Source organism: Phyllobates terribilis, unplaced genomic scaffold (genome assembly GCF_046119375.1).
Source record: "Phyllobates terribilis strain yellow unplaced genomic scaffold, ASM4611937v1 Scaffold_3__8_contigs__length_932513732, whole genome shotgun sequence".
Lineage (NCBI taxonomy): Eukaryota > Metazoa > Chordata > Amphibia > Anura > Dendrobatidae > Phyllobates > Phyllobates terribilis.
In genome coordinates, this window is record NW_027362763.1 from 646,628,246 (window position 1) to 646,655,170 (window position 26,925).

A 26,925-nucleotide genomic window follows, 5' to 3' on the forward strand; every position below is an offset into this window, starting at 1 on the left:
AGGGGGAGAGGAGACAGAAGGAGGGGGAGAGGAGACAGAAGGGGGGGGACAGAAGGAGGGGGAGAGGAGACAGAAGGGGGGGGACAGAAGGAGGGGGAGAGGAGACAGAAGGGGGGGACAGAAGGAGGGGGAGAGGAGAAAGAAGGGGGGGACAGAAGGAGGGGGAGAGGAGACAGAGGGGGGGACAGAAGGAGGGGGAGAGGAGACAGAAGGGGGGGACAGCAGGAGGGGGAGAGGAGACAGAAGGGGGGGACAGAAGGAGGGGGAGAGGAGACAGAAGGGGGGGACAGAAGGAGGGGGAGAGGAGACAGAAGGGGGGGGACAGAAGGAGGGGGAGAGGAGACAGAAGGGGGGGACAGAAGGAGGGGGAGAGGAGACAGAAGGGGGGGGACAGAAGGAGGGGGAGAGGAGACAGAAGGGGGGGACAGAAGGAGGGGGAGAGGAGACAGAAGGGGGGGACAGAAGGAGGGGGAGAGGAGACAGAAGGGGGGGACAGAAGGAGGGGGAGAGGAGACAGAAGGGGGGGACAGAAGGAGGGGGAGAGGAGACAGAAGGGGGGGGACAGAAGGAGGGGGAGAGGAGACAGAAGGGGGGGGACAGAAGGAGGGGGAGAGGAGACAGAAGGGGGGGGACAGAAGGAGGGGGAGAGGAGACAGAAGGGGGGGGACAGAAGGAGGGGGAGAGGAGACAGAAGGGGGGGGACAGAAGGAGGGGGAGAGGAGACAGAAGGGGGGGGACAGAAGGAGGGGGAGAGGAGACAGAAGGGGGGGGACAGAAGGAGGGGGAGAGGAGACAGAAGGGGGGGGGACAGAAGGAGGGGGAGAGGAGACAGAAGGGGGGGGACAGAAGGAGGGGGAGAGGAGACAGAAGGGGGGGGACAGAAGGAGGGGGAGAGGAGACAGAAGGGGGGGGACAGAAGGAGGGGGAGAGGAGACAGAAGGGGGGGGACAGAAGGAGGGGGAGAGGAGACAGAAGGAGGGGGAGAGGAGACAGAAGGAGGGGGACAGAAGGAGGGGGAGAGGATACAGAAGGGGGGGACAGAAGGAGGGGGAGAGGAGACAGAAGGGGGGGGACAGAAGGAGGGGGAGAGGAGACAGAAGGGGGGGGACAGAAGGAGGGGGAGAGGAGACAGAAGGGGGGGGACAGAAGGAGGGGGAGAGGAGACAGAAGGGGGGGGACAGAAGGAGGGGGAGAGGAGACAGAAGGGGGGGACAGAAGGAGGGGGAGAGGAGTCAGAAGGGGGGGGACAGAAGGAGGGGGAGAGGAGTCAGAAGGGGGGGGACAGAAGGAGGGGGAGAGGAGACAGAAGGGGGGGGACAGAAGGAGGGGGAGAGGAGACAGAAGGGGGGGGACAGAAGGAGGGGGAGAGGAGACAGAAGGGGGGGGACAGAAGGAGGGGGAGAGGAGACAGAAGGGGGGGACAGAAGGAGGGGGAGAGGAGACAGAAGGGGGGGGGACAGAAGAGGGGGAGAGGAGACAGAAGGGGGGGAGGAGACGGGAACAGAAGGGGGGGAGAGGAGAAGGGGGCGGAGAGGGGACAGAAGGGGGGGACAGAAGGAGGGGAGAGGAGACAGAAGGAGGGGAGAGGAGACGGGGGGGAGACGGGGCAGAGGGGGAGACAAAAGGGGGGAGAGGAGACAGAAGGGGGACAGAAGGAGGGGGAGAGGAGACAGAAGGGGGGGGACAGAAGGAGGGGGAGAGGAGACAGAAGGGGGGGACAGAAGGAGGGGGAGAGGAGACAGAAGGGGGGGACAGAAGGAGGGGGAGAGGAGACAGAAGGGGGGGGACAGAAGGAGGGGGAGAGGAGACGGGGACAGAAGGGGGGGAGAGGAGAAGGCGGCGGAGGGGGGACAGAAGGAGGGGAAGAGGGGACAGAAGGGGGGGACAGAAGGAGGGGGAGAGGAGACAGAAGGAGGAGAAGGGAGAGGATACGGAAGGGGGGAGAGGAGACGGGGGGGGGGGAGACGGGGCGGAGGGGGAGACAAAAGGGGGGAGAGGAGACCGGGGGGGGGAAGGGGCGGAGGGGGAGACAAAAGGGGGGAGAGGAGACGGGGCGGGGGGGAGGAGACAGAAGGTGGGAGAGGAGACAGAAGGGGGGGAGGGGATACGGTAGACAGAAGTGGGGAAGAGGAGACGGGGGGGAGGAGACAGAAGGGGGGGGAGAGGAGACGGGGCGGAGGGGGGGAGGAGATGGGGCGGAGGAGACAGAAGGGGGGGCGGGAGACAGAGGGGGGTGAGAGGAGACAGAAGGGGGGGGAGAGGAGACTGGGGGGACACAGGGGGGTGAGAGAAGACGGGGCAGGGGGTGAGAGGGAGACTGAAGGAGTGAGGGGGAGACGGAGAAGGGGGGGAGGAGATGGGGCAGGGGGGGGAGGAGACAGAAGGGGGGGACGGGGCAGGGGGGGAGAGGAGAAGGCAGGCAGGCATGCTCGCGCGCAGGTGGTAGGCGGGGAGAGGAGACTGGGCAGAGGATGAGGAGATGAGACATGCCGTGTGACAGTGAGGAGGCTGTTTGTCAGCGCTCTGGGTAATGGAGGACAGGTGGAAGGACCAGTGTCGGGGACATTATTTCTGGCCGTGCTCAGATTTGACCTTGCTGCTTTCCGGTGTGTAGTGTCGGCCATGTTGGTGGGGGAGCGGAGGAACGGCAATCTCCTGGTCCAGCTGGCCCCGAAGCTTCAGGCGCAGCCAGAGGAGCTTTTGCGGCAGCGATGGAGCGTGGACGGTCATGTGGAATATCTGATCCGATGGGCGGTGCACAGCACGGAGGAGTCGGGGTCCGGCAGCAGTGGAGCCACTTCACAAGCGGAGAACAAGTCCTCCAACATCCTCATGTGGATGTCAGCCGAGGAGGTGTACAGCAACTGCCCCACCCTGTTGGGGAAACGGAAGCCTGAGGGGCCCGGGGTCCCTGAGGAGAAGAGCCCCGGGGCCCCAGACGAGGGCGCCCTGCAGGAAATGTCAGAAGACGTTCGGATGCTGGTGCAGAGAGCCGCCCGGCAGATGTCGCACAGCTGTGGTCCCGACTCCTCCATCCTCAACACTATCCACGTGCTGAGCGCTTACGCCAGCATCGGCTCTTTGGCTGGGGTCTTCAAGGAGACTGGAGCGCTGGACCTGCTGATGAAGATGCTGTGCAACCCGGAGAAGCAGATCCGTAAGAATGCCGGCAAGATGCTGCGCGCACTGGCGTCACATGATGCAGGTGAGGCCGGGGGGTAGATGGCGTGAGGCCGGGGGTTGGCGGCTGGCGTGAGTGAGGCCGGGGGTTGGCGGCTGGCGTGAGGCCAGGGGGGGGGGGGGTGGCGTGAGGGGGGGGGGTGGCTGGCGTGAGGCCAGAGGGGGGGGGTGGCTGACGTGAGGCCAGAGGGCGGGGGGGTGGCTGGCGTGAGGCCAGAGGGCGGGGGGGTGGCTGGCGTGAGGCCAGAGGGCGGGGGGGTGGCTGGCGTGAGGCCAGAGGGGGGGGGGGGGGGTGGCTGGCGTGAGGCCAGAGGGCGGGGGGGTGGCTGGCGTGAGGCCGGGGGGGGGGTGGCTGGCGTGAGGCCATGGGGGGGGTGGCTGGCGTGAGGCCATGGGGGGGGTGGCTGGCGTGAGGCCATGGGGGGGGTGGCTGGCGTGAGGCCGGGGGGGGGGGGGTGGCTGGCGTGAGGCCGGGGGGGGGGTGGCTGGCGTGAGGCCGGGGGGGGGGTGGCTGGCGTGAGGCCGGGGGGGGGGTGGCTGGCTTGAGGCCAGGGGGGGGGTGGCTGGCGTGAGGCCGTGGGGTGGCCATCATGCAGCCTTATTGGTTGTCCCCGGCGTCCCCTGACGTAGACAGATCTGGCCACTGCGGGCATCGCCCGGCGCTGTGCCCGGGGGCGCTCGCCATGACGGCTGCTTGTGTGTTTTGCAGGAAGTCGCGCCCACGTCTTGTTGTCCCTCAGTCAGCAGGACGGCATCGAGCAGCACATGGATTTCGAGTCTCGCTTCACACTGCTGCAGCTGTTTGCGGAGACCACCAGCTCGGAGGAACATTGCATCTCTTTTGATGGCATCCACCTCCCCCAGGTGAGTGTAGAAATCACACGGGAAGACGGAGATGATGGGGTGCAATTATCCCACCTGAGACTCTTCATAAAGAACCTCCCTGCCCCCCCCCCCCCCTCCCAAGTCCGGACCCCACAACAGGTCCAGGAAGAAACACCACGCCTAGAGATCCCATCCAACTCCGACGTGTATTTTCACCTCCGGAGGGGGGAGGCTGCGGCTGTCCTCCTCCGGAGGGGGGAGTCTGCTTCTGTCCTCCTCCGGAGGGGGGAGTCTGCTTCTGTCCTCCTCCGGAGGGGGGAGTCTGCTTCTGTCCTCCTCCGGAGGGGGGAGTCTGCTTCTGTCCTCCTCCGGAGGGGGGAGTCTGCTTCTGTCCTCCTCCGGAGGGGGGAGTCTGCTTCTGTCCTCCTCCGGAGGGGGGAGTCTGCTTCTGTCCTCCTCCGGAGGGGGGAGTCTGCGGCTGTCCTCCTCCGGAGGGGGGAGTCTGCGGCTGTCCTCCTCCGGAGGGGGGAGGCTGCGGCTGTCCTCCTCCGGAGGGGGGAGGCTGCGGCTGATCTTGCTGGGGGTGTAGACTGATGTGTTTGCTCCCTGTCCTCTGTGAGTGGAGGCTTTTTGGTGCGGCCCCTGGGTTGAGATTGGCTGTTCTGTGATTGGTCTTTTTTCGGCAGATCCCGGGGAAGCAGCTCTTCTCGTTGGTGAAACGTTACCTGTGTGTGACATCATTGTTGGACCAGCTGAGCAGCGACCGACCGGACCGCGAGGACACAGACCGCCTCCAGCGCCAGTTTGACTTCTGCATGGCGATGGGCAGCCTGATCTGCGAGCTGGTGCGGGTCATGGGTTGGGTCAGTGAACGTCCTCACAGGACCCAGGCGGGCCTAGACTTGGAGCAGCATCGATTGTTTCGCTCGATCTTCCAGCCGCTGGCGTCGTCCTGCTCTGGTCTGCAGGTGGCGCTCCACCCTCCCGTGCGCTCCACATCTACAAAGAAGCCTTGTAAGGAGTTCATGACTCCATCCGACTTCATCTCACGAAATGCCTATGTGGACTATATCCAGGAGGCCCTGAAGCCGGGAATGGTGATCCGAATGCTAGAGGACTATGACGAGATCAGTGCCGGAGACGAGGGGGTGTTCCGCCTGAGTAACAGTGGGAGCCCCCCGGTTCAGGTGAGTGATTCTTGACCGGCGGCTCCGATTGGAGACTGGAGGACCAGAGGGGTGCCTCGAGACTGAAGGATGACCACCGATGGCTGCATTCCCCACAGTGCTCGGACAGCGCTCCACTTAAGTCACTCTGGACATATTTGTAGATTTTTTTTTTTTTTTTGTGTAATGCTGTCCATGGGAGTGTGGCGGCGGAGGGAGTGTGGAGGGAGAATGGCGGTGGAGGGAGGGAGTGTGGAGGGAGGGAGTGTGGAGGGAGGGAGTGTGGAGGGAGGGAGTGTGGAGGGAGGGAGTGTGGAGGGAGGGAGTGTGGAGGGAGGGAGTGTGGAGGGAGTGTGGCGGTGGAGGGAGGGAGTGTGGAGGGAGAATGGCGGAGGAGGGAGTGTGGAGGGAGAATGGCGGAGGAGGGAGTGTGGAGGGAGAATGGCGGAGGAGGGAGTGTGGAGGGAGAATGGCGGAGGAGGGAGTGTGGAGGGAGAATGGCGGAGGAGGGAGTGTGGAGGGAGAATGGCGGAGGAGGGAGTGTGGAGGGAGAATGGCGGAGGAGGGAGTGTGGAGGGAGAATGGCGGAGGAGGGAGAATGGCGGAGGAGGGAGAATGGCGGAGGAGGGAGAATGGCGGAGGGAGGGAGTGTGGAGGAGGGAGAATGGCGGCGGAGGGAGTGTGGTGGAGGGAGGGAGTGTGGTGGAGGGAGGGAGTGTGGTGGAGGAGGGAGAATGGCGGCGGAGGAGTGTGGAGGGAGGGAGGGAGTGTGGTGGAGGGAGGGAGTGTGGTGGAGGGAGGGAGTGTGGTGGAGGGAGGGAGTGTGGTGGAGGGAGGGAGTGTGGAGGAGGGAGAATGGCGGCGGAGGGAGGGAGTGTGGAGGAGGGAGAATGGTGGAGGAGGGAGAATGGTGGAGGAGGGAGAATGGTGGAGGAGGGAGAATGGTGGAGGAGGGAGAATGGCGGCGGAGGGAGGGAGAATGGTGGAGGAGGAAGAATGGCGGAGGGAGGGAGAATGGCGGAGGGAGGGAGTGTGGTGGAGGGAGGGAGTGTGGTGGAGGGAGGGAGTGTGGTGGAGGGAGGGAGTGTGGTGGAGGGAGGGAGTGTGGAGGAGGGAGGGAGTGTGGAGGAGGGAGAATGGCGGCGGAGGGAGGGAGTGTGGAGGAGGGAGAATGGCGGCGGAGGGAGGGAGTGTGGAGGAGGGAGAATGGCGGCGGAGGGAGGGAGTGTGGAGGAGGGAGAATGGCGGCGGAGGGAGGGAGTGTGGAGGAGGGAGAATGGCGGCGGAGGGAGGGAGTGTGGAGGAGGGAGAATGGCGGCGGAGGAGGGAGTGTGGCGGAGGAGGGAGTGTGGCGGAGGAGGGAGTGTGGCGGAGGAGGGAGTGTGGAGGAGGGAGGGAGTGTGGTGGAGGGAGGACGGCGGCGGAGGAGTGTGGAGGGAGGGAGTGTGGTGGAGGGAGGGAGTGTGGTGGAGGGAGGGAGTGTGGTGGAGGGAGGACGGCGGCGGAGGAGTGTGGAGGAGGGAGTGTGGAGGGAGGGAGGACGGCGGCGGGGGAGTGTGGAGGAGGGAGTGTGGAGGGAGGAGTGTGGTGGAGGGAGGGAGGACGGCGGTGGAGGAGTGTGGAGGAGGGAGAGTGGAGGGAGGAGTGTGGTGGAGGGAGGGAGGACGGCGGCAGAGGAGTGTGGAGGAGGGAGAATGGCGACGGAGGGAGTGTGGTGGAGGGAGTGGGGAGGGAGGGAGGACGGCGGCGGAGGAGTGTGGTGGAGGGAGGAGGGAGTGTGGATGAATGGACTGTAGTCCTTGGTCCTCACCACGCCATAGTGTAGTAATGTGGCTCGCCCCCTGCAGGTTTTGTGGAGATCCACAGGAAGAACGTACTGGGTCCACTGGCATATGGTGGAGATCATCAGCTGTGGAGACCAGCCAGAGGAGGAGAACCCGGAGAAGGCATCTTTGGTGGGAGACAGTGTGAAGATGCCTCCAGGTGCGTGTTGGGGTCCTCCTGTGCGGGCGCCCACCTTCTGCTGCTAGAAAAAAAGAGAGGGGTCGCTCACTGGTCTATTCGAGTGCTCTGAAGAAAAAAGTAATCTCAATTGCAAAAAGAACTTCGGCACTCCATACATGAATATATAAGAAATATTGTATCTAGACTAATGTCACTTTGAAAAATGAAGGTTTTTTGCGCATAATTTGGCCAATTTATGTGTGCCCATCAACCTCGACAAGGTCACCTTCGTATGATGGGAAACTACGCTACGCTATCACTGGATATGCCACTCTTGGGCTGTAAGCCTGTATGGACAATATGTCTCTGCTTGGGCTTTTAACCTACGGTGTATGGGCTGGTAGAGCTAGTTAAAACCACCTGTGACTGAATTCACCTTCTGCTGCCGCCAGTGAATTGTTTACATCCACAGGGGAGTGGAGCCAGCGGTTGCAGGGGCTTCTCACAACCTGGGGTTTGTTACAATGTCTCCCCACCTGGGGCTGCAGCCTGGTACATTGTGACAAATCCTCAGCTGTGTGAGCGGGGCTAGTTGTCTTCCTGTGGATGTAAATAAGAATGTATGAGAAAGTTGTGGAACTTCTTGGGGAGGACGGTCGGAGCTGACAGTAATGGGATCACGTTGTGGTGAAGCGGACGCCTCGGTGACGCTCATCTCTGAAGATGCTGGATGTCCTGAGGGTCCTGAGCAGTCACTTTGCCTTCTCTCCACAGTCACCCCAGCCCCGTCTGGTAAACCCTCGGGGGGGATGTACGCCCTGCCGTACCTGGGAGCTGCGGCCTGTGAGCAGCGGGGGAACCTGCGGCAGGACGAGTGGTGGGAGATCCTCTTCTTCATACGGAGACTGGAGCCACAGGAGCAGCAGGAGGTGATACAGCAGAACCTGGAGGAGGAGGTGAGGACAGGCTCTGCTGGAGGGGGAGGACGGGCTCTGCTGGAGGGGGAGGACGGGCTCTGCTGGAGGGGGAGGACTGGCTCTGCTGGAGGGGGAGGACGGGCTCTGCTGGAGGGGGGGGGACGGGCTCTGCTGGAGGGGAGGGGACCGGCTCTGCTGGAGGGGAGGGGACGGGCTCTGCTGGAGGGGGAGGACGGGCTCTGCTGGAGGGGGGGGGGGGCGGGCTCTGCTGGAGGGGAGGGGACGGGCTCTGCTGGAGGGGGAGGACGGGCTCTGCTGGAGGGGGGGGGGGGGGCTCTGCTGGAGGGGGGGGGGGGGGCTCTGCTGGAGGATGGGTGAGGACGGGCTCTGCTGGAGGATGGGGGGGACGGGCTCTGCTGGAGGATGGGGGGGGCGGGCTCTGCTGGAGGATGGGGGGGGGCGGGCTCTGCTGGAGGATGGGGCGTGGGACGGGCTCTGCTGGAGGATGGGGGGTGAGGACGGGCTCTGCTGGAGGATGGGGGATGGGACGGGCTCTGCTGGAGGATGGGGGGTGGGACGGGCTCTGCTGGAGGATGGGGGGGACGGGCTCTGCTGGAGGATGGGGGGGACGGGCTCTGCTGGAGGATGGGGGGGGCGGGCTCTGCTGGAGGATGGGGGGGACGGGCTCTGCTGGAGGATGGGGGGGACGGGCTCTGCTGGAGGATGGGGGGGGACGGGCTCTGCTGGAGGATGGGGGGGGGACGGGCTCTGCTGGAGGATGGGGGGGGGACGGGCTCTGCTGGAGGATGGGGGGGGACGGGCTCTGCTGGAGGATGGGGGGGGCGGGCTCTGCTGGAGGATGGGGGGGACGGGCTCTGCTGGAGGATGGGGGGGGACGGGCTCTGCTGGAGGATGGGGGGGGGACGGGCTCTGCTGGAGGATGGGGGGGGGACGGGCTCTGCTGGAGGATGGGGGGGCGGGCTCTGCTGGAGGATGGGGGGGGCGGGCTCTGCTGGAGGATGGGGGGGGACGGGCTCTGCTGGAGGATGGGGGGGGGACGGGCTCTGCTGGAGGATGGGGGGGGACTTGCTCTGCTGGAGGGGGACGGGCTCTACTGGAGGATGGGGGGGGGGGACGGGCTCTGCTGGAGGATGGGGGGGGGGACGGGCTCTGCTGGAGGATGGGGGGGGGGGGGACTTGCTGTGCTGGAGGGGTACGGGCTCTGCTGGAGGATGGGTAAAGGTGCCACGGGAGGGGTGCCACTGGAAAGGGTGGGTTCTGCTGGAGGGTGAGGGGTACTGCAAGAAGGTGGGGCGGGTTCCGTTGGAGGGGGAGAGGTGTGGGCGGGGTGCCGCTGGGTGGAGAGGGGCGTGTTCCGGGGGAGGGACGCTGCTGTTTCTCTGTATAGTAATGATATGGAAGATAGACTGGCATTGGGGTCTGTGGTGGACCCGATATCTGAGCTGTTGCTCTCTGTTATCAGCAGTGCAGTCTGGACGAGCATGCCCTCATGCTTCTGCCTGTGTCTGTGGATGTAGCACATAAGATCCTCGGCCTCCTGGGTGACCGCTGCGCCGGCAGCGCCCTGAGCGACCTGCACAGCTCTCACGTCTATGAAAAGTACATCCTTCAGGAAGAGCAGCCGAGGTCCGCGTCGCCCTGCGGAGCCCAGGTCCGCCCCGCACACGCCGGCCTCCTGACCAAAAAGCGCAAGAACGAGGAACCACAGAAAGAGGTGAAGCCGGCGGCTGAGTGCAGTGCCAAGCTCTCCGACCTGCAGCTCCTCGGCAGCCTGCTCTCCCAGGAAGGACTCCACAGCGCCCCCGCAGACGACAGGTGTAAAGGTGAGAGCGGCCGCAGAGGGTACTCTGCTATGTGGCGGGGTTCAATAATCCCAGGGCATTACCCTGGTGCTCCACAGGAAAACATGGCTGCCTATCCCCAGGGTCAGCGGAGGTGAGGGGTGACCTGAGGTCTCCTGGTATACGGCTTACTATAGTGTTCTGCAGAGTATACAGCAAACGTAATGAGGTGTTTGTTCATAATCATTCTCTGTAACGTATTGTGGGCATCCTCTGTGTAGAGGTTATAGTGCAGGAAGGGGGAGAAAGGGAGCTGTGACCACAAGTGGGTGTCGTGGGCATGCGCTTGTCAGTAAGAACTCTGCTGACTCCGCCCCTCTGGCAAGGGGGGAGACTGCCGACTCCGCCCCTCTGGCAAGGGGGGCGACTGCCGACTCGGCCCCTCGTTCATGGCTATAAAGCACCGTGTAAAGATTTGATGGCATGTCCACCATTCGGCAGGGTTTGGAGCTCCTCAGGGGACGTCTCAGGGCCTCTCTCTGGAGATGTTGGTGGAGCTTCTGGAGAAGGTGAAGAAGACGTCGTGCGGTGCGGAGACGCTGAGCTCTGCGGTGCAGGTGATGCTGCAGCAGTCCGGAGACGAGGTCCACGCTGTGAAGAGTGAGGGGCGTTCTAACAGGTACACACATGAGGGGAGACCACTGCGTCCAGGAGATGGTGGAGGTGGGGTGCAGTGTCGGCAATCTTCTCATGTGTTGCACGCCTGTCCTACAGAGAGAAGATCATTAAGACATTAGTGGAGATTCTTAGCAGCCAGATGAAGGAGAAGCTTGTGGTGGTCTCCTGCCTGCAGCTGACTTATGTGATCTTGTCCAAGTACGACTGGCGGGTGCTGTTTGCCACAGAGGGCGGGGTGCGGGCGGTGCTGGGCTGTATGCAGGAGCACCAGTCCTCGCTTGCCATTCAGCACATTGGCCTGGCGGTGAGTACCTGTCCCACCTTCCGTCCCCAGCCATATGTGGCTGCCGTCCTCCAACCTGCACTCCTTACCTGACAGGTCCTGAAGGTGCTGACCGGTGTGGGGGGCTGCGACCTGCGAGGAAGCACCCGCCGCTACAACCTGAATCCCGGAGATGCCCAGATGATGAAGGAAATCTTCTCCAGCATCGGCTCTGCCGCAAGTGGGAGCTCCACCAGTCTACTGAGCGCAATCCCGGGGGCCATCTGCACGCTGCAGGGCAAAGAGGGGTAATTTCAGATCAGAGACACCATCACTACTGAGCTCTGCCTCTCACTATCTTATCTTGACCTTCTGCCTTTCAGGTGCTTCACCGCCGTTTACAATGGTCTTATTGTCATCCGAATGTTATCCGAGAACCATGAAGCTCTGTCCGAACAGCTGTCCAGGGGTGAGCTGCCGGCCGTCCTTCAGAGCATCACTGGAGACAGCAACTCCATGTTCGGCCGCCTGGACATCTTCATGAAGAAGGAGCTCTGTGACCTCCTGAAGAGACGCCAGGAGAAGAGCCGCACCGATACCGAAGGTTTGAGTGCCACAGTATAATCCCTGTCGTGTCCTGTGCCTCCTGTATTTCATCACTTCATCCCGTTCATAGCCTCTTTCTAATCCCACTCCCACCCCCCCTCCACCCGTTCATGGCCATTTTTCCTTTCCCCCATGACAGCACCAAACGAGAGAGGGGGTCCGCCCCACAAGGACAGGTAACCTACGGACTAAAAGGGAGGCACCACCCCGAATCAGTTGGTCCTTGAGGAAAGCTGAAGATCAGGAACAGAAAGTCAAGGAGGATGCTTACCCAGGCGCGGCCAGGTTGCCTGGAAGAATGGTGCTTTGCTTTAGCGCCGGTGTCTGCTCCTGGGAGCTCTGCCACTGGTCATGTGGTGGCTCGTGCGGACACTAGCGACGGAGACCTTTGGGGTGTTGGCCGGCAGCCATGTTGTTCCGGGTCTGGGCATGTGCAGGGTGTGCTGGGATTGGCTTGCCCTGATGACAAGCACGCCGGAGACTTCTGACCTGGAAGTGGTTAATTTCACTTCCAGAGGCTCGGGGGAGGCGTTGCTGTGGCTGGTTCCTCATTTAAAATGAGATCTGACCTCCAAAAAGAGCAGGTTTGCTTCAGCTCTCCTTCCCCTGGTGATATGGAGCATCAGGGGCCGGGAGCTTCAGCGGTTGAAGCATCGGGAGCTTCAGCGGTTGAAGCATCGGGAGCTTCAGCGGTTGAAGCGTCGGGAGCTTCAGCGGTTGAAGCGTCGGGAGCTTCAGCGGTTGAAGCGTCGGGAGCTTCAGCGGTTGAAGCGTCGGGAGCTTCAGCGGTTGAAGCATCGGGAACTTCAGCGGCCGGGAGCTTTAGCGGCCGGGAGCATCAGCGGCAGGAGCATCAGCGGCCGGGAGCTTCAGCGGTTGAAGCATCAGTAGCTTCAGCGGTTGAAGCATCAGGGGCCGGGAGCATCAGTAGCTTCAGGGGCCGGGAGCATCAGGGGCCGGGAGCATCAGGGGCCGGGAGCATCAGGGGCCGGGAGCTTCAGCGGTTGAAGCATCAGGAGCATCAGCGGCCGGGAGCATCAGCGGCCGGGAGCATCAGTAGCTTCAGCTATTGAAGCATCGGGAGCATCAGCGGCTTCAGCGGCCGGGATCTTCAGAAGAAGCAGCGGCAGAGTGGACGCAGCAGTGGCAGAAGCGACAGTAAGACAAGTCAGAGAAGCAGGGTGGGTTGTGAATCCACTTCCTCCAGACGAAAAACGATCGTGTGATTTGATCCAGCCTCCGAATCCTTTGACGTCCGGATTTTGATTGATCTTCATGAAAGTTCACCATGGTAATTGGGTCCTTTTATCTTGTTTTTAGTTACTAGTAAAGGCCTAAGAAATGTAGAGCAAAACTTAAGAATGCGTGTGCGCTTTGCAATGATAAATTATCTGATTCATGGCAGAAAAGACTATGTTCAGGTTGTATACAAAAAAAATCTGTGAAGAATCCCCCAACTTCGTCATGGATTTGAGATCCGTTATCGGGTCAGAAGATAAGGCTTCCCTTAAGACCTTTATTCATAAGGAAGGGGATGGGAAAGGAAGAATGAAGGTCGAAGAGATTATCAACTGATTCAGATGGATCTATAAAGTCAGAAGGTGAATGTGGATCTGATTCTTCCTCCTCTTCATCCTCTGATGGCGATACAGAGGGCCGGCCATTCTTTCCTATAGAAGACATAGGTAGGTTGGTTAAGGTTGTGAGAGCTACCATGGGCATCTCGGATGCCAAAACCCCCAAATCAATACAAGATATCTTGTTTGGTGGATTAGAGCAAAAAAGTGACAAACCTTTCCAATTATTGGGAAGATTCAGGCTCTCATTGCGAAGGAATGGAAAAAATGGAGAGGAAGGGTTTACTACCATCATCTTCTAAGAGAAGGTACCCCTTTGATGAAGAGGTAACCTATGGAATAAGATCCAAAAGATTAGACGTAGCAGTGGCCGAGTCGTACAGAATCTCTACCTTGCCTTTTGAGCACATGGATATACTGAAAGACCCTTTGGATAGAAAGGCAGATGGTTACTTAAGACACACCTGGGAGTCTTCGGCGGGTGGCCTGAAGTGGTCTCTGAAACCTGTACAGCCAGATCTATGATGATCTAGTGTCAGACTAGAAGGTGAACTGAAGGATCATGTCCCAAGGGACAAGATCCTTGCTAATCTCCCATTGATGCAGGGAGCAGCCGCTTTTCTTGCAGACCGAGGCTGGTGGCCAGGTCAGTGGGCCTCTCTAATACCGTTCGTAGGGCGCTACGGTTAAAAAGTCTAAGGCCGAGTTGTGTTTAATCCCATGTGATGGGGAGTTTCTTTTTGGTCAAATTCTGGATGACATCTTGGACAAAGCTGGAGATTAAAAGGAGGAATTCCCCAGTTTGTTTATCCCGGAATATAGGAGGTCCTTTCGGAAGAGAAGATGGTCAGAAAAGACCTCCTAAGGATCAGGAAAAATGGAAAGACAAAAGACCGAAAAATAAAGGTTTCATATTTGGGATCCTGCCTCAGGGTGAAGGAAATCTTCCCAGTGACTCCATTCACCGGGTAGAAGCAAGGCTTTCCCTCTTCCTCCAAGCCTGGGAAAAATGTCATCCAGTGCCTGGATTCTATGGATAGCTTGGAATTCCGGACAAGCCCCCGTAAACTTTCACGGTGACATCTCTCTGAAGATCTTGCAAGCAACAGTTATCCCTGGAGGTCAGGAGGTTTTGGACTTAGTTCAGAAACAAGTCCTCACGGAGGTACCAGTGGAAGAACAAGGAAGGGGATTCTATCCCCCACCCCTCCCTTTACTTGGTAAGGAAGCCGGATGGCACCTTCAGAACAAGTCCTCACTGAGGTACCAGTGGAAGAACAAGGAAGGGGATTCTATCCCCCCCCCCCCCACCCCTCCCTTTACTTGGTAAGGAAGCCGGATGACACCTTCAGAACAAGTCCTCACGGAGGTACCAGTGGAAGAACAAGGAAGGGGATTCTATCCCCCACCCCTCCCTTTACTTGGTAAGGAAGCCGGATGGCACCTTCAGAACAAGTCCTCACTGAGGTACCAGTGGAAGAACAAGGAAGGGGATTCTATTCCCCCCCCCCCCCACCCCTCCCTTTACTTGGTAAGGAAGCCGGATGACACCTTCAGAACAAGTCCTCACGGAGGTACCAGTGGAAGAACAAGGAAGGGGATTCTATCCCCCACCCCTCCCTTTACTTGGTAAGGAAGCCGGATGGCACCTTCAGAACAAGTCCTCACTGAGGTACCAGTGGAAGAACAAGGAAGGGGATTCTATTCCCCACCCCTCCCTTTACTTGGTAAGGAAGCCGGATGACACCTTCAGAACAAGTCCTCACGGAGGTACCAGTGGAAGAACAAGGAAGGGGATTCTATTCCCCACCCCTCCCTTTACTTGGTAAGGAAGCCGGATGGCACCTTCAGAACAAGTCCTCACGGAGGTACCAGTGGAAGAACAAGGAAGGGGATTCTATTCCCCACCCCTCCCTTTACTTGGGAAGGAAGCCGGATGACACCTTCAGAACAAGTCCTCACGGAGGTACCAGTGGAAGAACAAGGAAGGGGATTCTATTCCCCCCCCCCCCCTCCCTTTACTTGGTAAGGAAGCCGGATAGCACCTTTTAGAACAAGTCCTCACAGAGGTACCGGTGGAAGAACAAGGAAGGGGATTCTATCCCCCACCCCACCCCTCCCTTTACTTGGTAAGAAAGCCGGATGGCACCTTCAGAACAAGTCCTCACGGAGGTACCAGTGGAAGAGCAAGAAAGGGGATTCTATCCCCCCCCTCCCTTTACTTGGTAAGGAAGCCAGATGGCACCTTCAGAGCAAGTCCTCACGGAGGTACCAGTGGAAGAACAAGGAAGGGGATTCTATCCCCCCCCCCCCCCCCCTTTTACTTGGTAAGGAAGCCGGATGGCACCTTCAGAACAAGTCCTCACGGAGGTACCAGTGGAAGAACATGGAAGGGGATTCTATCCCCCACCCCCACCCCTCCCTTTACTTGGTAAGGAAGCCGGATGGCACCTTCAGAACAAGTCCTCATAGAGGTACCGGTGGAAGAACAAGGAAGGGGCTTCTATCCCCCCCCCCCCCCCCTCCCTTTACTTGGTAAGGAAGCCAGATGGCACCTTCAGAACTATAGTAAATTTGAAAGGACTTAACAGATTCCTGGTATATTGACTCTTCAAGATGGATTCCATAAAATTGGCTATAATATGTCTGTTTTCAGGTTGCTACATGAGTGTGCTGGACCTAAAAGATGCTGTGACGATACCGAGTAAAATCTTAATTATGCCAGACGTACTTTCCGATGGCAAGAGCAGCATCCCTTTATTTTTATGTTGACTCTTTAATCTCTGTTCCTTTTTTAGTTGATTAACACCGACTATTATTTGTATAACCCTGAATATTATCTGCTCTTTGATTGTGATACAATGATGTGTATTTACAAGAGCCCCTGTGATACCAACTATGTAAACAGATAAGCTAGAACAATGAATGTTTGCTAGATATGTTAAATACCATTGCAGGTTGTTTGCCAGTGAATCTTGGGGGATGAGCTGTGGACACTCGAGCCCTGCACCTTTACCGCTTACCTGTGCCTGATGACCTCACACATGTAATGCTGGGGTCACTCAGACTTGAGACAGAGTCAGAAGGACTTTGGAAGGAAAATGGGGAAACATCTTTCAGGACAGTAGATGGATTGCATGGCATCTAAAGAGAGACAGATTTGGATTCTACATGATTTTAGTCTAAGGGTACCAGCCCTGACTGGAAAGATTCGGATCTGCTCCATTAACCATCAGAGATGCATGGATACATTTTGGGGAGTCCAGGAGAGGATGAAGAAGTCACCTGGCCCCATGGATATGTTGTTTTGGGGTTGCTAGGAGGGACCCACTGGTCGCCTAGAACCCATGGAGACATTTGGAGTTGCCAGGAGGGACCCACCGGTCACCTGGCCCCATGGAAACTCTCGGAGAGGCCATATTTGGACCCACGGGTCTCCTGGTTTTGCACCTCGATGGACTGCTAGCTTTCTAAGCTTGCTGCTACCTCCTCTCTGTGAGGGTCCGCCAGAAGCGGGGGGCCACTGGTTGAGGTAGTTTGCCCTGGAAGTCTCCAAAGTCGCAGCTGCTCTATTCCCGGCGGGCGGAGAAGGGTGAGACTGTGTAATGTTGCACCTTCTTGGGTATCTGCTGGGACTGTTCTATGTATTTATTGTCCGCTTTGTGGTTCAGTAAAGTATTGCCGCACTGTTTTACCCTCACCCTGTGTTGTCTGAGCAGTATTACTTCAATTACAGCAGGAGATACTGATAGGCGAGAGATGGCTCAGAAAAAAATGATTCTTCCTTCAGTGACAACATGGTGGCTGAGAATAGAGAATCTGTCGGTGGGGGTCCCATGGGTATGTCATAGCTATAGATGCAAGCCGTGGACGGGGAGCGCTTCTGAGAGACTGTAGTCCAGAGTATCTGGTCAGAAGGCGAGAATAGGAGTTTGTCAAACGTGAACCACTGGCCGTAAGATACGCGATAGAAAAAATTCTCGCATCTCTCCAAGGATGTCACGTTTGTATCCTGTCTGACAATCGAACGTCAGTAGCTTACATAAACCATCGAGGGGGCGAACAAGACTCTGCTCCCTGCTGGTAGTAGCGGAAGACATTTTTCATGTAGCATAATGTCAAAAGTCACGCTGAACCACCCTGCCGTTACCTTTTTATCACGAACAGTGCTCTACTGCCCCCTATCGTCAGGACAATTACGCAATTGACTGATGATTAACGGAGGAGGCCGCGGCTTTTTCCACTAATAGGCCGGTTATTGGTAAACTAACAGTGAGCGTATGGTATATACACCTCAAATTCCAACGCATGGAATATCTATATCTCGGTACGATCACTGCTAACTCCACAATAACCCAAGAAAGATTATTAGTTACCACAACCGTCGTTTATACAGGCCAACCGGATACCGGTTTCCAGTAGCGTATGGCTTTCAGGGGTGCGGTTTACAGAGCAAGAGGAACAGAACTATTCAATTTTATATTTAATCCAGAACGATAGGCAGTGTTTATTAAAAAAAAAATATATATATATTCAAAAGATACAAAGCAGAATATACGATTTACAGAAAATAAAAGGATAAAAGAACTTCCTAACCATTGGTCAGAGAAATGGCTCAGACGTTAGCAGACGGAAGCAAGCCGATTGGGAAACGGAAGCACTTTAACAGCAAGCTGTGTCTTCCTAGGTACTGACAATGATCCAGACCCAGTTTGTTCTTCTTATTAGCTCCTAAGTTCCACCCTCGCACCTCCCCTTGAGGACTCCTAACAGGGCTGGTCATGGGATGTGGCTTCAGTATCAGAAAATTATGAGATTTCCAGGATATCTGCGCCCCTGGGGGGGTCACAGGTGGGATATATTAGTCATATTTTTTATCATGATTTTACCATTACACAGACACCAGACATGACCCTGTTCGCACCATCTGTGAGGCTTCTATTTAATAGCCGTGGGTTCACTAGAATCCCCCCCAAAGTGAGTGTCGTCATGTCCGTACTCTAGCTACGACGCCAAAAAATCGATATCTCATGAATATTGGGTCTATAAAAACTCCAATATTTCTATCTGGACCCCGGACTGGCCACCAAAGATGAAAGGAATCTCATCCTCGAGACCACAATGGATATCCTGTTTAAATCCGGGAGTCGTTGGCTTCAAAGGGAACTTGAATGGTTAGTTCTCCCTATTTTAATTGGATTCCTCGCCTCCTAGCTAGAAGTAATTTACTCGCTTCCCATATGTTAAACATGTGGTCCTATTACCAAAAGAGGTCTAGATTGTCAGCTCTTTATCCTTCTGGAGATTCTGTTTTGGGGATGGTGTGAATGCCCCCTCACTGGAGAGGTCTTTTATAGGTTTTCATTTTTCTATGACACAGAGCAGCACCTTTTTTTGTTTTTAACAGAATTGCAGATAAAAGGAAAGGAAAACGACAGGACAGACTTCCTAAGTCTGAATCAACTGAGACATGGAGAATGGGCTCTGAATCAGATAGTCCAGCAAACTGTAGATCTGTGGGGTCTTCCAAGCATAGATTTCTTGGCAAGAAGGCAGAACTGGAAGGTGAAAAGATTCTGCTTGCTAAATCCAACCACGATGCCGTAGAGGCTTTCCAGATTCCCTGGAACTTCAAGCTAGCCTACCTTGGGTTTCATGGATGAGGATGATGTCCATCTCCGATCCATGGATCCTACAAGAAATCCTGGATCTGCTTATCCAAGGTCTGGTTTGGCATCTGTAAACCACAGGCCTTCATTTGACAGCCTGGAATTTGAAAGTTCACTATTGATCCAGAAAGGTTTTTCTCAATATTTAGGATCTACTTTAGTTAAGAGCAGAAAACCAATGACGACCAAAGTATACGATCGAAGTAGGGCAAAGTTTCTGTCTAGTTCGGGAGAAAGCATGGGTGGAGAAATACTGATTAATTCTACTTTTAGAATTTCTCCAGGAAGGAGTAGACCTTGGGTTATCCACCAGCACTCTCTTAAAGTGTAGATTTCGGCGTTAGGGACTTTGTATAACTAACTTGGCGCAGGCAATAGATGGATAACCCATGTTTGTTAAAGCTTGTGATGGGTCTAGGCCAATCCACAGTCTGAAGGGATTTGAACTTGGTGTTAACTAACCCCCATCCCACCCTTTGAACCATTGGTTATCCATCAAAAATCTCACCTTAAAAACGATAATTCTAGTAGCGTTGACTTCAGCGTGTAGAGTTAGTGATACACAGGCCTTGTCAGTTAACCTTATAACCCGTATACACAGATTTTTGAAGAAAGCCTAGATCTGGCCTTAAGACAGCTCTATCTTCCGAAGGTAGCCATGAAATTTCATAGATTCCAGGAGATTATTCTTCCCTCCTTTTTGTAATAATCACAAGAACCCAAAGGAGGAATAATTGCACACGCGGGATGTAGTTAAGTACGCATCAGTGACAAAATGGTGGAAGAAGAGTCAGTCCTTTCTAGGGTTCTAAGAAAGGCCTCAAAGTGTCAAAGGGGGGGTAGCCTAGCTAGAAGGTTTAGGGAAGCCATTGGATTAGCCTATTCCTCTAGTGATGCGTCAGTCCTGGATAATACAAAATCTCGTTCTACTCCGATTGTCGCAACGTCTTGGATACCTCCGCCTTCTCTTCCCATCAACCAGATTTGTAAGGCAGCAACATGGCCCTCTCCTTCCACCTTCTATCACTATAGACTTGATCCGTCTTCCTCTTCTGATTTGTCCTTTCGGAGAAGGGTTCTACAGGCGGTGGTCCCTCCCTAAGGTGGATTTGGTTTCTCTGTGAATCGCTCGCGTGGTGCTGTCATGGGGGAAAGGAAAAGATTGAGTTGCTTATGGGATTTTCCAGAGCCCATGACAGCACCCTTCTATTTCCCTCCCTTTCACTGGGTTTGTGTGCACTGATTAAGTCTGGGTGTGCAGTTCAGAAGGTGTTATGGCTATTGATTGGAGACTGTATGTACATATTACTGGTTGGAGCAAAGTTAGAAGATAAATAGAACAGCGGCACTCACCATATCCATAGGCTAAAAGTCCTTTATTTCATGTAGAATTGGACATCCGGTACAACAGTGTGCCCGTGGATATGGTGAGTGCCGCTGTTCTATTTATCTTCTAACTTTGCTCCAACCAGTAATATGTACATACAGTCTCCAATCAATAGCCATAACACCTTCTGAACTGCACACCCAGACTTAATTAGCGCACACAAACCCAGTGATAGGGAGGGAAACAGAAGGGTGCTGTCATAGGCTCTGGAAAATCCCGTAAGCAACTCAGTCTTATCCCTCCTGTTCGTCACCCCCCCCCTCCCATTCGTCGCCTCGTTCTCCAACCTCCTCCTCCTCCTCCAGTTCGTCGTCACCTCGTCCCCCCACTCACATTATTTGTCGCCTCTTTCTCTTCCTGTGCCTCCTCCCGTTCGTCTCCTCGTTCTCCCGTTCTCCTCGTCCCGTTCGTCGCCTCTTTCTTCTCCTCCTCCTCGTCCCGTTCGTCGCCTCTTTCTTCTCCTCCTCCTCCTCCTCCTCGTCCCGTTCGTCGCCTCTTTCTTCTCCTCCTCCTCCTCGTCCCGTTCGTTGCCTCTTTCTTCTCCTCGTCCCGTTCGTCTCCTCTTTCTCCTCCTCGTCCCGTTTGTGTCGCCTCTTTCTCCTCCTCCTCCTCGTCCCGTTTGTGTCGCCTCTTTCTCCTCCTCCTCCTTGTCCCGTTTGTGTCGCCTCTTTCTCCTCCTCCTCGTCCTCCTCCCGTTTGTCTCCTCTTTCTCCTCCTGCTCCCGTTTGTTGCCCCTTGGATACTTAGGCTCTGTTGTGTTGGTGCCTCTTTCTCCTCCTCCCACTCGTCGCCTCTTTCTCCTCCCATTCGTCACCTCGTTCTCCTCCTGTGCCTCCTCTCATGCCCCTTGGATACTTAGGCTCTGTTGTGTTGGTGCCTCTTTCAGAGGTTGGCCCAGTCCTGGCTCTGCAGGACATGGATGTGGCGTCTCTGCTCCACAGTCTGAAGGACGCGCGTCTGTGCCGGGAGTTGCTGCCGTCTCTGGAGCGCTGTGTCTGTGGTGATGCCTCCTCTCTGCCTTGTGATGTCTCCCAGCTGCTCACAGACACTGACTTCTTCCTGCAGCTTCTCTCCAGCCTGGAGCAGCTCCGAAGCGAGAAGCAGTTGCAGCTTTGTGTGTACAGGTACCATGGAGGCGAACCGAGGCCCCGTGTGGTGCCGTGGGGGCGGGCCGGGGCCCTGGGTGGTGACGTGTGGGGGCGGGGCGGGCCGGGGCCCTGTGTGGTGCCGTGGGGGCGGGCCGGGGCCCTGTGTGGTGCCGTGGAGGCGGGCCGGGGCCCTGGATGGTGACGTGTGGGGGCAGGCTGGGGCCCCGTGTGGTGCCGTGGGGGCGGGCTCGGGCCCCGTGTGGTGCCGTGGGGGTGGACCGGGGCCCCGTGTGGGGCCCCGTCAGGGTTGTGGTGTGGTTAGATTAGTCGTTGCTGCTGCTCTGAGAGGAGATGATGAGGATTAGGCACTAGTTATATTGGGAGTTGTAGTTCTTCTGGAGCTCTGACATGATTCTGTCTTATGCCAGGATCCTGTATAAGTGTCTGTCTTTCTACCAAGAGGACGCCCTCCCCTGGCACCGCAGCATCGAGCCCTGCCTGACGTCTCTGGTGAGCACCACCAGCGACCATGAGGTGAGAGGTGGGGGATGAGAGGGGGGATGCTGGGGCTTATCCTTCTGCACGTGTCCAGTGAGCGTTCTTTTTCCGTCTCAGGTTCTCCAGGAGGTGGTCAGCTTCTTACACCGCCTGGCGTCCATTAACAAGGACTGCGCCGTGGTCATGTGCCGTCTTGGTGCGAAAGAAACGCTTAATAAAGTTTTGGAAAAGCAAAGCTCAACCCTTCTGCAGGCGACGGAGCTGAGGGACCTGCTGTCCGACTGCGAGAAGTACACCAGCCTCTACCAGAAGATGGCCACCAGCATCCTGGCCGGCTGCATCCAGGTCAGTGGCCCCTCCACCGGCATGCACGCCCTGCTTCTGTCATGCTCCAGTCACCTCCAGAGCTGCACTCACTATTCTGCTGTTACATCTTGTGTTATCCTCCAGTCACCTCCAGAGCTGTAGTTACTATTCTGCTGTTACATCGTGTCTTATCCTCCAGTCACCTCCAGAGCTGCACTCACTATTCTGCTGTTACATCGTGTCTTATCCTCCAGTCACCTCCAGAGCTGCACTCACTATTCTGCTGTTACATCGTGTCTTATCCTCCAGTCACCTCCAGAGCTGCACTCACTATTCTGCTGTTGACATTACATCTACAATACAACGCTGCTTAGAGTCTGGGACGTGATGTGATGGTAGGATAATAGTAAGTGCAGCTCTGGATAGGATTGTGATAATGGGGGTGTTGCGAAGCAGTGTCGGTGCGCTCTGTGCGGTGTAGCGGAGCAGTGTCTGTGCGGTGTTGGCGAGCAGTGTCGGTGTGCTCTGTGCGGTGTTGGCGAGCAGTGTCGGTGCGCTCTGTGCGGTGTTGGCGAGCAGTGTCGGTGCGCTCTGCGGTGTTGCGGAGCAGTGTCGGTGTGCTCTGTGCGGTGTAGCGGAGTAGTGTCGGTGCGATGTTGCGGAGCAGTGTCGGTGCGCTCTATGCGGTGCTATTATATGTTATTACGTATCTGCTGCTCACTGAGACGTTTCTCTCCTCCCGGCAGATGGTCCTGGCACAGATAGAGGAGCATCGGCGCTGCCAGCAGCAGATTAACATCCCGTTCTTCGATGTGTTCTTGAGGAACCTTTGTCAGGGTGAGTAGTGGCCAGCGCAGGGCAGAGACCCCACAACGAGGAGTCGTATCCACCCATCCGTGCAAGAAGGAACCCTCTGTACAAAGTGCTGACGGCGGTGCACCGGACCCCTCTGTACAAAGTGCTGACGGCGGTGCACCGGACCCCTCTGTACGTCGCTGAAAGCAACGTGCTGCATTTACAGTTAGGTCCAGAAATCTTTGTTCTGTGACGAATCCTCGTGATTTCAGCTCTGCAGGTCGCTCTTTTGCAAATGAAGTGGAGACTTTCAGGGTTAATTAAAAGGGCTGAACGGAGATCTGTGAAACGTTTAGGAATTGCTGCCATTTCCCTCCAAATCCTCCTCATTTCAGGGCTCAGAAGTAATTGGACAAATGACTTTCCCATAAATAAAGTGTCCATTGTCAAGGAGAACAGCTGGGGGTCTCACACATCCCACCGCTGTCACATAGAAGCCTCTGTGTGAAGACGTCCATTGAAGGGGAACTCACCACCTCTCATGGCCGCCTGTTCCACTCATTGTCACAGATCACATCAGAGACATCACGCAGATCCCACCGCTGCCACCAGTTAGGGAGACGCAACTTTGACAGGATATCAGATTAAACCTCTCCCGTTTTAAGACAATTAGTTTTACCATAATGTTTAATATTTGCCAAATGCCGGAATAATGAGAGAGAGAGAATGTTTTAAGGCATTTTTATTACTTACTGCAAAGTCAGAAGTTTCCATACACTAAGATTACTCTGCCTTTAAACAATCCTGGACGGCCCATATGATGATGTCATGTGTTTGGAAGCTTCTGATAGTTTTTTTTTTGGCAACATCTGAGTCAATTAGAGACACATCTGTGGATGTATTTTAATGCACACCTGAAACACACTGCTTCTGTGTGTAAGTATCATGGGAAAGTCTAAAGAAATCAGCCAAGATATCAGGAAGAGAATTGTGGACTAGCACAAGTCTGGCTCATCCTTGGGTACAATTTCAAGATAACTGAAAGTGCCTCATTCATCTGTACAAACAATTATACGCAAGTACAAACAAGATGGGAATGTCCAGCCATCATACCGCTCAGGAAGGAGACGGGTTCTGTGTCCCAGAGATGAACGTGCTTTGGTCCGACATGTGCACATCAACCCAAGGACAAAAGCAAAAGACCTTGTGAAGATGATGGTGGAAGCTGGTAAGATTGTGTCAATATCCACAGAGAAATGAGTACTATATCAACATGGGCTGAAAGGCCACTCCATTACTCCAAAAGAAACATTAAAATGCCAGATTAATCTTTTCAGATGCACACAGGAGCATAGACCTTAATTTTTGGAGACCTGTCCTGTGGTCTGATGAAACTAAAATTGAACTTTTTGGGCATAATGACCATCGTTACGTTTGGAGCAAAAAGGGAGAAGCTTGGAAGCCTTAGAACACCATCCCAACTGTGAAACATGGGGGTGGCAGCATCGTGTTGTGGGGTTGTTTTGCTGTAGGAGGGACTGGTGCACTTCACAAAATAGATGCCATCATGAGAAAAGAAGATTGTGGCAATACTGAAGCAACATCTCAAGACATCAGCCAGGAAGTTAAAGCTTGGGCTGAAATGGGTCTTCCAAATGGACAATGACCGGAAGCATACTGCCAAAATGGTAACAAAGTGGCTGAAGGATAACAAAGTCAATGTTTTGGAGCCATCGCAAAGCCCTGATCTTAATTGACCTAAAATGGAAAAGGTTTATTCTGATTTCATGTCAGAGTGTGTGTGTGTGTGTGTATATAATATATATACACATACACATACACATACACATACACATACACACACACACACACACACACACACACACATACACATACACATACACACACATATATATATATATAATATATATATATATATATATATATATATATATATATATATATATATATATATATATATATTAGTACAGACCAAAAGTTTGGACACACCTTCTCATTTAAAGATTTTTCTGTATTTTCATGACTATGAAAATTGTACATTCACACTGAAGGCATCAAAACTATGAATTACCACATGTGGAATTATATACTTAACAAAAAAGTGTGAAACAACTGAAAATATGTCTTATATTCTAGGTTCTTCACAGTAGCCCCCTTTTGCTTTGATGACTGCTTTGCACACTCTTGGCATTCTCTTGATGAGCTTCAAGAGGTAGTCACCGGAAATGGTCTTCACTTCACAGGTGTGCCCTGTCAGGTTTAATAAGTGGGATTTCTTGCCTTATAAATGGTGTTGGGATCATCAGTTGTGTTGTGCAGAAGTCTGGTGGATACACAGCTGATAGTCCTACTGAATAGACTGTTAGCTGCTTTTTTCTTGCCATAATACAAATTCTAAGTAAAGAAAAACGAGTGGCCATCATTACTTTAAGAAATGAAGGTCAGTCAGTGCGAAAAATTGGGCAAACTTTGAAACTGTCCCCAAGTGCAGTTGCAAAAACCATAAATCACTACAAAGAAACTGGCTCACATGAGGACCGCCCCAGGAAAAGAGGACCAAGAGTCACCTCTGCTTCTGAGGATAAGTTTATCCGAGTCACCAGCCTCAGAAATCGCAGGTTAACAGCAGCTCAGATTAGAGACCAGGTTAATGCCACACAGAGTTCTAGCAGCAGACACATCTCTACAACAACTGTTAAGAGGAGACTTTGTGCAGCAGGCCTTCATGGTAAAATAGCTGCTAGGAAACCACTGCTAAGGACAGGCAACAAGCAGAAGAGACTTGTTTGGGCTGAAGAACAGAAGGAATGGACATTAGACCAGTGGAAATCTGTGCTTTGGTCTGATGAGTCCAAATTTGAGATCTTTGGTTCCAACCACCGTGTCTTTGTGTGACGCAGAAAAGGTGAACGGATGGACTCTACATGCCTGGTTCCCACCGGGAAGCATGGAGGAGGAGGTGTGATGGTGTGGGGGGGCTTTGCTGGTGACACTGATGGGGATTTATTCAAAATTGAAGGCATACTGAACCAGCATGGCTACCACAGCATCTTGCAGTGGCATGCTATTCCATCCGGTTTGCGTTTAGTTGGACCATCATTTATTTTTCAACAGGACAATGACCCCAAACACACCTCCAGGCTGTGTAAGGGCTATTTGACCAAGAAGGAGAGTGATGGGGGGCTACGCCAGATGACCTGACCTCCACAGTCACCAGACCTGAACCCAATCGAGATGGTTTGGGGTGAGCTGGACCGCAGAGTGAAGGCAAAAGGGCCAACAAGTGCTAAGCATCTCTGGGAACTCCTTCAAGATTGTTGGAAGACCATTTCCGGTGACTACCTCTTGAAGCTCATCAAGAGAATGCCAAGAGTGTGCAAAGCAGTCATCAATGCAAAAGGTGGCTACTGTGAAGAGCCTAGAATATAAGACGTATTTTCAGTGGTTTCACACTTTTTTGTTAAGTATATAATTCCACATGTGGTAATTCATAGTTTTGATGCCTTCAGTGTGAATGTACAATTTTAATAGTCATGAAAATACAGAAAAATCTTTAAATGAGAAGGTGTGTCCAAACTTTTGGTCTTTACTGTATGTGTATGTATCTATGTATATATATATATATATATATATATATATATATAAAATTATTTATTTTATATTATTCCATGGCGCTTTACATGTGATCGGTTTATACGTAGCACATACACTTACAATAATCATGAACAAAACGAGTCAGCGACTGGTACAGGAGGAGCGAGGACCCTGCCCGCGAGGGCTCACAGTCTACAGGGGATGGGTGAGGATACAGTAGGTGAGGGTAGAGCTGGTCGTGCAGCGGTATGGTGGAGCGAGGACCCTGCCCGCGAGGGCGCACAGTCTACAGGGGATGGGTGAGGATACAGTAGGTGAGGGTAGAGCTGGTCGTGCAGCGGTATGGTGGAGCGAGGACCCTGCCCGCGAGGGCTCACAGTCTACAAGGGATTTGTGAGGATACAGTAGGTGAGGGCAGAGCTGATCGTGTAGAGGTATGGTGGAGCGAGGACCCTGCCCGCGAGGGCTCACAGTCTACAGGGGATGGGTGAGGATACAGTAGGTGAGGGTAGAGCTGGTCGTGTAGAGGTATGGTGGAGCGAGGACCCTGCCCGTGAGGGCTCACAGTCTACAGGGGATGGTTGAGGATACAGTAGGTGAGGGTAGAGCT

General features: G+C 55.0%; 1 protein-coding gene across 3 annotated transcripts in view; it reads left to right on the top strand.

Annotated features, from left to right (window-relative positions):
• Positions 1 to 2,589: 2,589 nt before the first annotated feature.
• Positions 2,590 to 26,925, top strand: part of CUL9 (cullin 9) — a 171,862-nt gene continuing 147,526 nt past the window's right edge. For 2 of the 3 annotated variants that reach the window (XM_073671636.1, XM_073671638.1), the window contains exons 1-14: positions 2,590 to 3,205; positions 3,890 to 4,044; positions 4,692 to 5,192; positions 7,019 to 7,154; positions 7,890 to 8,071; positions 9,516 to 9,876; positions 10,336 to 10,513; positions 10,609 to 10,816; positions 10,892 to 11,082; positions 11,158 to 11,378; positions 20,900 to 21,137; positions 21,530 to 21,635; positions 21,717 to 21,944; positions 22,652 to 22,742. In XM_073671636.1, coding sequence (XP_073527737.1) covers positions 2,623 to 3,205; positions 3,890 to 4,044; positions 4,692 to 5,192; positions 7,019 to 7,154; positions 7,890 to 8,071; positions 9,516 to 9,876; positions 10,336 to 10,513; positions 10,609 to 10,816; positions 10,892 to 11,082; positions 11,158 to 11,378; positions 20,900 to 21,137; positions 21,530 to 21,635; positions 21,717 to 21,944; positions 22,652 to 22,742 — 3,379 coding nt within the window. In that variant the 5' untranslated portion in view covers positions 2,590 to 2,622. The remainder of the gene's footprint in view (positions 3,206 to 3,889; positions 4,045 to 4,691; positions 5,193 to 7,018; positions 7,155 to 7,889; positions 8,072 to 9,515; positions 9,877 to 10,335; positions 10,514 to 10,608; positions 10,817 to 10,891; positions 11,083 to 11,157; positions 11,379 to 20,899; positions 21,138 to 21,529; positions 21,636 to 21,716; positions 21,945 to 22,651; positions 22,743 to 26,925) is intronic. The other variant, XM_073671637.1, reaches the window with a different exon arrangement.